This window comes from Uloborus diversus, chromosome 6 (genome assembly GCF_026930045.1).
Source record: "Uloborus diversus isolate 005 chromosome 6, Udiv.v.3.1, whole genome shotgun sequence".
In the NCBI taxonomy this organism is placed as follows: domain Eukaryota; kingdom Metazoa; phylum Arthropoda; class Arachnida; order Araneae; family Uloboridae; genus Uloborus; species Uloborus diversus.
The window spans coordinates 23,642,405-23,656,559 of record NC_072736.1 but is presented as its reverse complement, the minus strand read 5'-3'; the positions used below and the strand labels follow the sequence as shown (position 1 = coordinate 23,656,559).

The 14,155-nt window shown below is 37.7% G+C and overlaps 1 protein-coding gene across 1 annotated transcript in view; it reads left to right on the top strand.

Annotated features, from left to right (window-relative positions):
* Positions 1–14,155, top strand: part of LOC129225091 (kielin/chordin-like protein) — a 268,146-nt gene that overhangs the window by 109,786 nt on the left and 144,205 nt on the right. The window contains exon 11 of the mRNA XM_054859646.1: positions 4,197–4,376. Within this exon, the coding sequence (XP_054715621.1) occupies positions 4,197–4,376 (180 nt within the window). The remainder of the gene's footprint in view (positions 1–4,196; positions 4,377–14,155) is intronic.

Genomic DNA, 14,155 nt, shown 5'->3' with positions numbered 1-14,155 from the left:
AAGCTTGAATTGCAATTTTGTTGGACCCCCTGAATAGCTAACCCAAACATAGTTGGTACGCAACTTAATGTTTCATTTATTTTGAACACTTTTGAATCGCAAATTATACCCCAAAACACATCCCCTCCAATTAAAACTTCAATTTCATTCTCACTATTACACATATCTGCAAGGAACAAGCCTTTCTGTTGCAATGCATTTTGAACGTTGACATTAGGTACTGCTAAGGATGCTGAAGTTATTGTTTGCGTTACTAACACTTCAATTTCAATTGATGATTCAGAATTATTTCTATTTGATAGTTTAAGTTTTGCAACCTCATAAATTCTTTCCGATGTTTTTACCGAACCGAAAGAATAAACTGAAAGCCTTTCCCTTCTAACTATATTTAATTTTAAACGACTTGCTAAAGATTTTGTGATCCAAGATCTTTCAGAACCGTTATCTAAAAGTACTCGAGCAATTTCTACAGAATTTGAATCTTTACCTGCACTTGCAATCACTGAACATGTAAGCAATAAAATATTTGATTTTAAAGCCGACGAATTACATTGCGTCACAACAGAGTTATTTTGTTCATTAACTTTGTCATTACTTAAAGGTTTATTCTTAGCATTTTCACATAAAACGTAACTGTGAAATTTATTTTTACAAAATTTGCATTCAACTTTTAACCTGCACATGCGACTATAATGATTTTTCGAGAAACATTTAAAGCAACGGTTTTCATTTTTTAACTTATTTCTACGATCTTCGATAGTTTTATACTCACAAAACTCATGATCTGGACTATTACAAAATACACAATGCTTTTTTGTACTAGCCACATAGTTTGCTGTTGCAGCATAGTTTTTATAACTCTTACTGTTACTTGACCCATTTTTACAATCATTCTTATCCGAATTTTCTGAACCAGATTTAAACGATTCCGACCTTAATTGCACAAGTAATGCACGTTCACGCGATTGAATTTCACTTTCTAAGAAAGTAAGAACGTCCTGAAATTTATACCCTTCCGAATATTTTCTATTGAATTCCAAAACAAGATCTCTAGGAACACGATCAAGTATGATTGGTGTTAACAAATTACAGTATGAATCTATTTCAATGCCTAAACTTTTCAAATTCCTAATTTGAACTTCCACTTTATCAAAAAAAAATTCGCAACCTATTTAAATCCCTTGAATTATACACAGCAGGAATTTTCAATAAATTATTCATGTGTAACTGAATCAAAGTATGTGTATTACCAAAACACTTTTTTAGTAATTCAATAGCCGAATCGTAATTTTCTTCTGATAAAGTAAAACCTTTAATGCAATTTGCTGCAGCACCTCCCAAAAATGTCTTTAAATAATTAAACTTGTCAATTTTGCTTAAATTTGTATTTTTATCAATTGCATTATTAAACTGATTCATAAACTCCAAATATCCCGCTGGATCCCCATAGTAAGTTTTAATGTTTAATCGAGGCAATTTTACAGTCCTAACATTCTGAACATTTAATTCTGAGGAATTAACTGAACTGGAATTGTTAGTTTTAGTCTCCAAAAGTTCTATTTTATTTTTTATTCGTTGCTTCCAAAGTACTATATTTTCCGAATATTCTTCGGAAGTAGTACAATCCTTTTCAATTTCATTTAGCGGTAAATACGCTTCAATATCCAAATTCACAAATTTCAGACTTTTTTCTTTCTCAAGTAATTGCTCATGAAACTCTTTCAAAATACTCGACTTAGTATCATTATCCTCGCTGCAAGTTTCAATCTTCACCAAAAAGTCATCCATTTTTTTAATTAGTTTAGTTGTCGTCATTCTAATAGCTGCTCTTTTAACTTTTAACTTTTCAATATCTGCCATTTCAATCCTTATTTACTTCAATTACCAACTAACGTATATAAAAGCACAATTTCTATAATTCTCAATTCACGAGCCAAATTTCCTACTATTCAACAACAGTTCAGCTCACAACAACACAGTAGAAATAACACAAACTTCAGTCAAAATAGAAATGAAAAACCACTCACAACCTTTGCACGTGCCACAAAATTTCCAACAACTCCCCCCCCCCCCCCCACAAGCAACTTCAAACACAACTCTCACAATTTCCACCTTTCACGACTTTCCGGCCGATGCACCAAAAATGATATCGCGAAACAACTTCCTACTCTCTTCTACCACGCTGTTATAACAGATACATGAAACCAATTAACTTAAAACATTTTATTGAAGAAAAATTATGAACTAAATGAACGAACATAAATTAAAATCGTAACAGAACTAACAGAAGCACTTGAACATGAATTCACTGGGTATATTTCTATTCTATTCAAGAGTCACAACTGACTACAACTGTATTTATGTCGAGGTCTGCATACTAGTGCCTTGCCTCCATTATTTTATATATCGATAGATGGCAGCACCATCACCGGATCGAACAGTTAATGAGAATTTAGAACTAGTCCAAGAGCTAATAGCTACCTGGTACTAGCACCCCCAGAGGTATCGTTTCACTTGGAGGACATTGAGACCACGAGCATATTTAACGTCGCCCAGTCCCCTTTAATGACGACGGTGGGTCTTCGACCAGCGGGGATCGAACCCGAGCCCCTCCGGCCCCGAGTCCAATGCCCTACCGATCAGGCTACCACGGCCCCACTGGGTATATATACACCAAACTGCTTGGCTAATACTGTTGCCATTTTAAAAAACATAAAAGTTTTTCCACAAGTATTTTTCGCCGTAAAATTTCAGGATTTTTTTTATACCGTACAGGCAGCCAAAACTAACCTGAATAAGGTAGTACATTCAAGCCCAAAAAGTAGATAAGCCTTGGTCCATGCAGAATGTTCCTAGTTTCCAGACACATTCTGAATGAACCATAGCTCTCAATCCCAGAAAGTAGTTGTATCATGCGCAAAGGTTACACAGTTTCAAAGAATTTAAATGCATATAAATGACCAATGGCGGCTATCGGGGGGGGGGGGGGGGGGGGTAGCTTTTATGGTTCATTTTTTTTTTGTTTTATTTTCCAATTTATGAACCAAAACTAGAAATTATAAAGAAAGCAGAAATGCCAAAATTTTTCAGATCATAACTATTTGTGTTACTTTGTATATCTGTTTACGAAACATTAGTTGGCACAATCAGAAACTTTTAGTTTATGTATTCATTGTTTAAATGTTAATAAATCAATTCTTTTTCCTAAACAAGTCGTACGTCCTTAATGAAATTATTACCAAGTGTTTGTGACATCTCAAAATACTTTGGGGTAAATAATATAAGTATAATTACATCTAGTCTACCAGCCTAAGTGTTTCTTCGGAGAAAGTTATTGTGTACGTAATTCATCAAAATCTTAAGAAAAACGTGAGTTACGCTCTTACATTTACATCAGTTACCACTCATATACTCTCAAAACCAGCCTTAGCGAAGTTTTGTATCTTTTTTTACCTTTTTTCTTGCTGACGCTTAAAATCCTAGGGTTTTTAGTTGTCTTTTTTTTTTTTTGAGCAATCACGATTGCTTATTGTTCTTATTTGACTGATTTTTTGGCGTCCTATCATTTTATTTTCCCACCGCCACCCTTCGCACCATCACCGTCGACCGGCTCCTCACGATGCTGCTCCTATAGCGAAAGCCGTCTCCAGGTTGCATCCATGTCCTACACACACGCGCATACATACACAACTACACACACACACACACACACACGCACGCACACATGCACACACAATCACATACACACACATACACCTATACACATACACATACACCTACACATACACATACACACCACAACATACACACAACTACCCACACATTCATGCCTGCACACAGACACAAACACATGCCTACACACACATATACATACCCCGCCCCCACGCACACATATTCATACACACAACTACCCACACACTTATGCCTGCACACAGACACAAACACACATGCCTACACAAACATACACATACCCCCTACACACAAACACACATACCCCCACACACAAACACACATGCCTACATACACACACTCGTGATTGCGAAAAACATAATTTGAATTCAAGATGTCAAAATTCAAATTATTTATTTTTTTGCCCTCCCCCCCCTTTTTTAGTCTAAATTGCCATCTCTGCATATGACGCAAACGTAGATACGAAATCGAGCTAAGAAACTGGAACATGTGCTTTTTCTTTGCAGCTGATGATGGAGTGATTTGCGAGGCCGTTTCTTGTCTTCCACATTGTCATGAAGTTGTGAACCCAGATGGGTGTTTGATGTGTGTGTGCGGTCCCCTGTGCACTCCTCCACGATGCGATCCCGGCTGCAAACTCGAAAGGCAGGTTCCTGATGACGAATGCCCTCGATGCGTTTGTAGAGGTAAGGTTACTATACTCATTCAACATTTTGGTTCCAAAATTGGCGGTTGACAAAATTATTATTTGTGTAAAAGAATCGCAGAAAACTGGTGATCAAGCATTAGATGTGTTGCCTGATTGATGTTTGCTTGTTTTATTCTGTAAATGAAGAAGATTTAATTCCGATTCCGAGTCACAACTGACTACAACTGTATTTATGTCGAGGACTGCATACTAAGTGCCTTGCCTCTATTATTTTTTATACCAATAGATGGCAGCACCATCACCGGATCGAACAGTTAATGAGAATTTAGAACTAGTCCAGGAGCTAATAGCTACCTGGTGCTAGCACCCCCAGAGGTATCGTTTCACTTGGAGGACATTGAGATCACGAGCATATTTAATGTCGCGCAGTCCCCTTTTATGACGATGGTGGGTCTTCGACCATCGAGGTTCGAACTCAGGACCCTCCGGCCCCGAATCCGACACTCTATCGATCGGGCTACCACGGCCCCAAGAAGATTTAATTAATGCATAGTGAAAAACGAAGAAGGCGTGAAAATGAGGTTCATTGCAGTAAACATTTCCAGATACAATTTGTTGAATTTGCGAACTAAGTTATCTTTCTAGATTCACCTTAAGTGATTTTACTCAATTTATCATCAATTATTTTACGATGTAGCAATCAGCGAATGTTATACCATACTAGCTGCGGCTTTGCACGGTGCACCTCCGAAATACTAGTTATGTCTAGTGACGCGTGTTCAACAATCAGGTTTGAACAAAAAAAAAACATCAGTAAAATTTTACGGCAGATTGCGGGAAAATAACCAAAAAGTAAACATTTTAAAACCCCCGATTGCAGGAAAAACCTCAAAACAAAAACCTTTTGTTTTTGTTTTTGTCTTGGAGGATACGTGTAACACGAGAGAATGCCAGGCCGCCGTCAACGAAGGCACTTCCAGCAGATAGACGATTTTACGAGGGGTATGGTGATCGGAGGAGGTTGGTCCGTACGTCAAATCGCAGCTGATACCCACATGGATGCGAGCACGGTGCATCGGCTGTGCCGAAGATGGTTGGAACAACGAAATGTGGTAAAATTGAGGGGTGCAAGGGCAGCCAGAGTGACGTCAGAATGCGTGGATCGACGCATAAACCGACAAGCTGTAGCAGACCCACAAGTCACTCGTTCCTCGATTCTGCAACAGGTGCAAGATACCCTAAATATTTCCGTGTCAACCGGAACCATTTCCCGTCGTTTGGTCGCACGTGGTCTGCAATCACGGCATCCGCTAAGAAGACAGTCATTGACCCGCAGCATAGACAGCAACGTTTAGTATGGTGCCGGACTAGAGCGACGTGGATGCCAGAATGGTGAAATGTCGTGTTCTCAGATGAACCCCGCTTCTGTTTATCCAGTGATATTCGCCGCATACGTATGTGGCGTCGACGTGAAGACAGATCTAATCCGCAGTAACTGTGAAACGTCCCACCGCACGACAACGTGTTATAATGGTTTGGGGCGCAATTGCGTACAATTCCATATCACCTCTAGTTCGTATTCAGGGCACTATGACGGTCCAACGATACTTGGATAATGTGCTGCGGCCGGTGGCAATCCCTTACCTTCAAGGGCTACCTAATGCAATTTTTCAGCAGGATAACGCTCGACCACAAAGTGCTCGCATCTGCCAACATGCTCTCCAAGGCACACAGATGCTTCCCTCGCCACCATTCTCTCCTGACCTGTCACCAATCGAACATGTGCGGGATGTAATTGGACGCCGTTTGCAGACTCTGTCGCTGCCTCGTTCAGAAGACGAACTGTGGCAAATGGTTGAAAGGGAATGGAGAGCCATCCCTCTGCATACCATCCGCACCCTTATTGACTCTATGCCTAGACGTGTTTCTTCGTGTATCGCTGTCCGCGGTGGTCCTACATCCTAATGAGTCGACGCAGTTCTCGCTATGTATTCTGCCTATCATTTTGAAATTAAGATCATTTATTATTCCTTGCCGTTTCTGTCTTTTTTCCAAATTTCATAATTTTGTGACCACCTTCTTGGTGTTGCATTTTCAATGTCGAGCAGTGTATTTTATGCACTTCAGTTTGAACCGAACGTCACTAAGGATCGCCAATGAGTTATCGTAATGAGATATCAATGAATTGATAGTGAAAGATACAAATCTTTGTGGAAAAATTCTTGCTGTTCTAAAACATATAGTACCTACTGTTCTCTATTTCAGCGTTTCTTAATATTTTTGATGAGTAAAACCCTTTTAAATAACCAGTTTTTTCGTGAAACCCCTGTTTTTTTCGTAAGTAGTCTAGTTTAAGGCCCCTATATATACGAGCTGACGCATCAGCTTAAGATCAGCCTTTTTGGATCGGAGCGCGTGTTTGAGCGGTTGTGTTTTCTGGCGAGTTATCGCGTTGGTGATTGTTCACTGTAAGCAATTATTAGCGGCACGTGAATTGTTTATAAAATAAAATATTATTTTCTACAAGTTTGGCGAAATCCGAAACTTTGCTGTAGCCCGGTCAATTTAGACATAAAAATAGTGATCAAATAACAAAAATTCCGGGAAAGCTAAATTTTTGTAGAGACCTTGGGTTTAGCATTACAAATAAAGTGCCAAAAGTCCCCGACGATCCCATGTGCGCTAAAAAAGTTATTAGGGGTCAAAGGTCAAAATTTTAGGTTTTTTGGATTTTTCTCAAAAACGGTAAGTTTTATCGAAAAGTACCTCAGACCAAAGTTGTAGATCTCAAAATTCTGTATAAAAATATCCTTATGATTTTTATCTCCAAGACCAAACCATTTCCCAGACATTGCGTACTCTCAAAAGACAGCCAGTCACTTATAGAATCCCCTCTACTCGCATGGCCTTGAATAACATCTGGCTATTCTAATCCGTGTGGTATCGTTCACGTACCCGGAGGTGCCCAACCCACAAAGGGCATGGGCGCACCCCTCAATATCGTGCCCCCCCCCCCTCCTTCAAAAACAAGAGTCTTCTCCAAAAACTGAGAAAAATACCCCTCTAAACAACCTCCCCCCTTTTAAATGTTTTTTGAGCTCTCAAACTGTAACCACATTTCATACAATAAAACATAGTTTGACTGGCGAGTTGCATTATTATCTTGACTCCTGACAATCTTTTTTGCCTTAGTGATACATAATAGTTAAGATTTCTAGATTCTAAAATCTATCTCTCTTGGTTAGACAACAAGCTGTGGTTGACGCTTCTTCATCTAATTTTGCGCGTCGTTTCACTGCTTTAGTATAACGTGAGGCATTGGAAATCATTTAATTCAATGGTTACGCAATCAAGCACCATTTCTTTTAAAGTTTTATCTGATATTCCTTTTTTAAGAAGATGATCCGAGTTTTCTCACTTCTGCTTATCAACGAACTCAAGTTGAAATCTGGAATTGTAAATTTTCGCTGTACAATCGAATTCTTCAAACTTGTTGTCGTATTATGTTCGGATCATCAGCTCTTGTTCTGCAAACTGGTTACTTGGAGAATCTAAAAAATATAACACTAGGTATTGCGGATGACCATCAGAGAACTTGTTTCGAGACGGATTACGACGACCAGTTCGAAGATGGACAAAGAACATTTATAATTCCAGATTTCAATTTTGAAGCTGAGAGAATACTATGAGCTCATTCATAAGCAGAACTGGTAAAACTCGGTAGCTCCCTCTTTCAAAAAGGGGACTTTCTATAAAATTTTGAAAGAAATTGCTTGATGGCGTACCTACTGAGTAGTATGGCTTTCAAAACCTCACATGTCATACTAAAGCAGCGAGACGATAGGTAAAATAAGAGAAAGAAGTGTCAGGTATAGTTTATTCTCTTATCAAAAGGGATGGATTTATTCGATTCAAAGTAGAATCTAGAAATATTAAGCCACAATACCATCAAGCCACAATTTCAATCAAGACTGAAAATTATGAGAAGCAAAATAGTTCAACTCGCACGCCAAACTTATGTTTTATTGTAATCAATGTGGTTACAGTTTGAGGGCTCAAAACCCATTAAAGTTTCTTTAGCAACGTCTTTTGTTTTAAAGGGTGACTTATGCGGGCTGTTGCAAGCCACATTTATATTTTAAAATTTTTATATTTAACCTTTGTTCTCTATCATAGGTAAATTTGACATTTTGAGCCAAAGTTATGGGCTAAGTGGAGAATTAACATTTTTTTTACTAGATAAAAAATGCTTTTATTGCTCTTTTTTTCCGTATCTATGTAAGAATTAATTAATATGAAAGCAAACTTTTACAAATCATATCTTCTAATGTTTTTTCTCTAGATACGGAGCAACACTGTGTTAATCAATTCTGACACTATATTGATCAAATTCAAGATGTGTGGGACTTTAAAATACAGTTTATTATTAAAATGATCTTATGCAATGTGTAATCTGCGCAAAAAGCCTGCTCTTAAGAGCGATAACATCAAATTTATCAAATTTTGATACTTGATGAAATTATAGTAACTTTTTCCAGTTTTTATGCATTTATGATCAACTTCAAGGCGGAGCGACACCTCAAGATATTTTTTGCGGTCGAAATCCTTTGGCATAACCAAATATCTCTACAAAAGGCAACTTTTCCGGGTTATTACTTAGCGTTTATCAGATTTTGATTTTTTTTCAATCCACCTTAATGAACATATCCAGTACTTCAAAAATAAGTCCACCCGTACTAGAGTGGTATTAAGTGAATGTGAATCCAGCTTTTGTTGTAAAAAACACTGCTTATTTTGTGCCGAGGAAACGGATGAAGAGACTGAGAAGAACAAAACGCAGAATTATCGCAGAAAAGTTCTTAAATTTTCTACACTTGCATTCAAAGAATCCCTTTAAAAATTAGCTAAAGATCGTTCTTAGGTGTACCAAGAGCTGCCCTTGCACGTTTTAATGTTGAGTATGATTTAGTCGCTGCTTTATGAATATTTCTGCGATAATTCTGCGCTTTCTTCTTCTCAGCCTCCTCATCCGCTTCACAGCCACAAAATAAGCAGTGTTTTTGAAAACAAAAGCTGGATTCAAATTCACTTAATCGCGTTACAGTACGAGGAGGACTTACTTTTGAAGTATTTGGCCTTGGAATTAAATCCTCACGTTGCTGCAGAGATTGAACTTTTCCGGGTGTATGATTTTCTGCAATCCACGCGAATTGTAACGAACTTTTGACTTCTTAAATAATCAGCATTCTTATAACTTCTCCCGACACTTGCATCGATTAAAGTTGGCATTCCACGACTGCCCAGCACAACAGTTTCACCTTCAGTCAAAAGTTTGTTGCAAATAAAGCAAAATTGTGACATTTTTCTTAAATATTGATCAGCCCAAATAGTCCGGTCAATTTAGACAATGGAAATAACAAAAATTCCGGGAAAGCTGAATTTTTGTAGAGACCTTGGGTTTAGCATTACAAATAATGTGCCAAAAGTCCCCGTCGATCCCATGTGCGCTAAAAAAGTTATTCGGGGTCAAAGGTCAAAATTTAAGGTTTTTTGGATTTTTCTCAAAAACGGGAAGGTTTATCGAAAAGTACCTCAGACCAAAGTTGTAGATCTCAAAATTCTCTATAAAAATGGTCCTTATGATTTTTATCTCCAAGACCAAACCATTTCGCAGATATTGCGTACTCTCAAAAGACAGCCAGTCACTTACAGAATCCACTCTACTCGCATGGCCTTGAATAACATCTGACTATTCTAGTCTGTGTGGCGTCGTTCACATACCCAGGGGTGCCCAACCCACTAAGGGCATGGGCGCACCCCTCAATATCGCGGAGCCCCCCTCAAAAGCAAGAGTCCCCCTCCAAAAACTGAAAAAAATACCCCTCAAAACAATCCCCCTAAAAATTTCGATGGCGCAATCTGGGCCATGACCCCTTCTAGGTGTGCTGACGTACATGCTTCTTTTAGAGTTAAATGTGCAATTCGAGTGAATAAACGTATTTATTACAAGCGTCTACTGTTTGTGCTGATCAATATTTAAGAAAAATGTCACAATTTTGCTTTATTTGCAACAAACTTTTGACTGAAGGTGAAACTGTTGTGCTGGGCAGTCGTGGAATGCCAACTTTAATCGATGCAAGTGTCGGGAGAAGTTATTAAAATGCTGATTATTTAAGAAGTCAGAAGTCCATTACAATTCGCGTGGTTGCAGAAAATCATACACCCGGAAAAGTTCAATCTCTGCAGTAACGTGAGGATTTAATTCCAATGCCAAATACTTCAAAAGTAAGTCCTCCTCGTACTGTATCGCGATTAAGTGAATTTGAATCCAGCTTTTGTTTTCAAAAACACTGCTTATTTTGTGACTGTGAAGCGGATGAGGAGGCTGAGAAGAAGAAAGCGCAGATTTATCGCAGAAATATTCATAAAGCAGCGATAAATCATACTCAACATTAAAACGTGCAAGGGCAGCTTTTGACACACATACGAACGATCTTTAGCTAATTTTAAAAGGGATTCTTTGAATGCAAGTGTAGAAAATTTAAAAATTTTTACAACAAAAGCTGGATTCAGATTCACTTAATCCCGCTCTAGTACTAGGTGTACTTACTTTTGAAGTACTGGCCATGTTCATTAGGGTGGATTGAAGAAAATCAAAATCTGATAAACGCTAAGTAATATCCCGGAAAAGTTGCCTTTTGTAGAGATATTTGGTTATGCAAAAGGATTTTGACCGCAAAAATATCTTGAGGTGTCGCTCGCGCCTTGAAGTTGACCATAAATGCTTAAAAACTGGAAAAAGTTACAATAATTTCATAAAATATCAAAATTTGATAAATTTGATGTTATCGCTCTTAAGAGTAGGCTTTTTGTGTAGATTATACATTGCATAAGATCATTTTCATAATAAACTGTATTTTAAAGTTCCACACATGCGTTGAATCTTGAATTTGACCAATATAGTGTCAGAATTGATTAACACAGTGTTGCTCCGTACCTAGAGAAAAAACATTAGAAGTTATGATTTGTAAAAGTTTGCTTTCATATTAATTAATTCTTACATAGATACGGAAAAAAGAGCAATAAAAGCATTTCTTATCTAGTAAAAAAAATGTTAATTCTCCACTTAGCCCATAACTTTGGCTCAAAATGTCAAATTTACCTATGATAGAGAACAAAGGTTAAGTATAAAAATTTTTGAATATAAATGTGGCTTGCAACAGCCCACATAAGTCACCCTTTAAAACAAAAGACGTTGCTAAAGAAACTTTAATGGGTTTTGAGCCCTCAAACTGTAACCACATTGATTACAATAAACATAAGTTTGGCGTGCGAATTGAACTATTTTGCTTCTCATAATTTTCAGTCTTGATTGAAATTGTGGCTTGATGATATTGTGGCTTAATATTTCTAGATTCTAATCTGAATCGAATAAATCCATCCCTTTTGGTTAGACAACAAAGTGTACCTGACACTTCTTTCTCTTATTTTATCTATCGTCTCGCTGCTTTAGTATGACATGTGAGGTTTTGAAAGCCATACTACTCAGTAGGTACGCCATCAAGCAATATCTTTCAAAGTTTTTTCGGAAGTTGTTGCTGTTGTTGTTGTTGTGTGCCAGCTAAGATGGCAATTTGGGATGCGCTGCTTCACTTTTCCTACTGTACCTTTATCGGAAGTCCCCTTTTTGAAAGAGGGAGCTGCCGAGTTTTACCAGTTCTGCTTATCTCAATGAGCTCATAGTATTCTCTCAGCTTCAAAATTAAAATCTGGAATTATAAATGTTCTTTGTACATCTTCGAACTGGTCGTCGTAATCCGTCTCGAAACAAGTTCTCTGATGGTCATCCGCAATACCTAGTGTTATATTTTTTAGATTCTCAAAGTAACCAGTTTGCAGAGCAAGAGCTGATGATCCAAACATAATACGATGACAAGTTTGAAGAATTCGACTGTACAGCGAAAATTTATAATTCCAGATTTCAACTTGAGTTCTTTGATAAGCAGAAGTGGGAAAACTCGGATCATCTTCTTAAAAAAAGGAATATCAGATAAAACTTTAAAAGAAATGGTGCTTGGTTGCGTAACTATTGAATTATATGATTTCCAATACCTCACGTTATACTAAAGCAGTGAGACGACGCGCAAAATTAGAAGAAGAAGCGTCAACCACAGTTTGTTGTCTAACCAAGAGAGATGGATTTTAGAATGTAGAAATCTTAACTACAATGTATCACTAAGGCCAAACTTTGTCAGGAGTCAAGATAATAATGCGACTCGCCTGCCAAACTATGTTTTATTGTTTGAAATTTGGTTACAGTTTGAGAGCTCAAAAAACATTTAAAGGGGGAGGGGTTGTTTAGAGGGGTATTTTTCTCAGTTTTTGGAGAAGGCTCTTGTTTTTGAGGGGGGGGGGAGCTCCATGATATTGAGGGGTGCGCCCATGCCCTTAGTGGGTTGGGCACTTCCGGGTACGTGAACGATGCCACACGGATTAGAATAGCTAGATGTTATTCAAGGCCATGCGATTAGAGGTGATTCTGTAAGTGACTGTCTGTCTTTTCTGGAATATCTGGGAAATGGTTTGGTCTTGGAAATAAAAATCATAAGGACCATTTTTATAGAGAATTTTGAGATCTTTGACTGGGTCTGATAACTTTGATCTGAGGTACTTTTCGATAAAACTTACCGTTTTTGAGAAAATTCCAAAAAACCTAAAATTTTGACCTTTGACCCCGAATAACTTTTTTAGCGCACATGGGATCGACGGGGACTTTTGGCACTTTATTTGTAATGCTAAACCCAAGGTCTCTACAAAAATTTAGCTTTCCCGGAATTTTTGTTATTTGATCACTATTTTTATGTCTAAATTGACCGGGCTAAAACAAAAGTAGACGCTTGTAATAAATACGTTTATTCACTCGAATTGCACGTTTAACTCTAAAAGAAGCATGTACGTCAGCCCACCTAGAAGGGGTCATGGAACAGACTGCGCCATCGAAATTTTTAGGGGTATTGTTTTGAGGGGTATTTTTTCAGTCTTTGGAGGGGGGCTCTTGCTTTTGAGGGGGGGCTCCACGATATTGAGGGGTGCGCCCATGCCCTTAGTGTGTTGGGCACCCCTGGGTATGTGAACGACGCTACACGGACTAGAATAGCCAGATGTTATTCAAGGCCATGCGAGTAGAGGGGATTCTGTAAGTGACTGGCTGTCTTTTGAGAGTAAGCAATATCTTGGAAATGGTTTGGTATTGGAGATAAAAATCATAAGGACCATTTTTGTAGAGAATTTTGAGATCTACAACTTTGGTCTGAGGTACTTTTCGATAAAACTTACCGTTTTTGAGAAAAATCCAAAAAACCTAAAATTTTGACCTTTGACCCCGAATAACTTTTTTAGCGCACATGGGATCGACGGGGACTTTTGGCACTTTATTTGTAATGCTAAACCCAAGATCTCTACAAAAATTCAGCTTTCCCGGAATTTTTGTTATTTCCATTGTCTAAATTGACCGGACTACTGTGGTAACCTAAGCAGTGCAACAATGAAAAATCCGATCCAAAATGACTAAACTTAAGCTGATGCGTCGGCCTATCTATATAGCGGCTCTAGTCTAGTTCGAAGCAACATTCTTGAAATGTTTTATTTACAGTTAAAGTGAATATTATTTCAAATAAAATGTTGTAATATCAAAACGTAATTTCAAAAATTAACAAAAAATAAAATTTGAAAACAACTTTGAAAGCAAAATTTTCAAGACACAAGCAAACCTTTAAAGTTTAAAATTTGGGTTTTAAGTTTTTAAAATTCGCTATT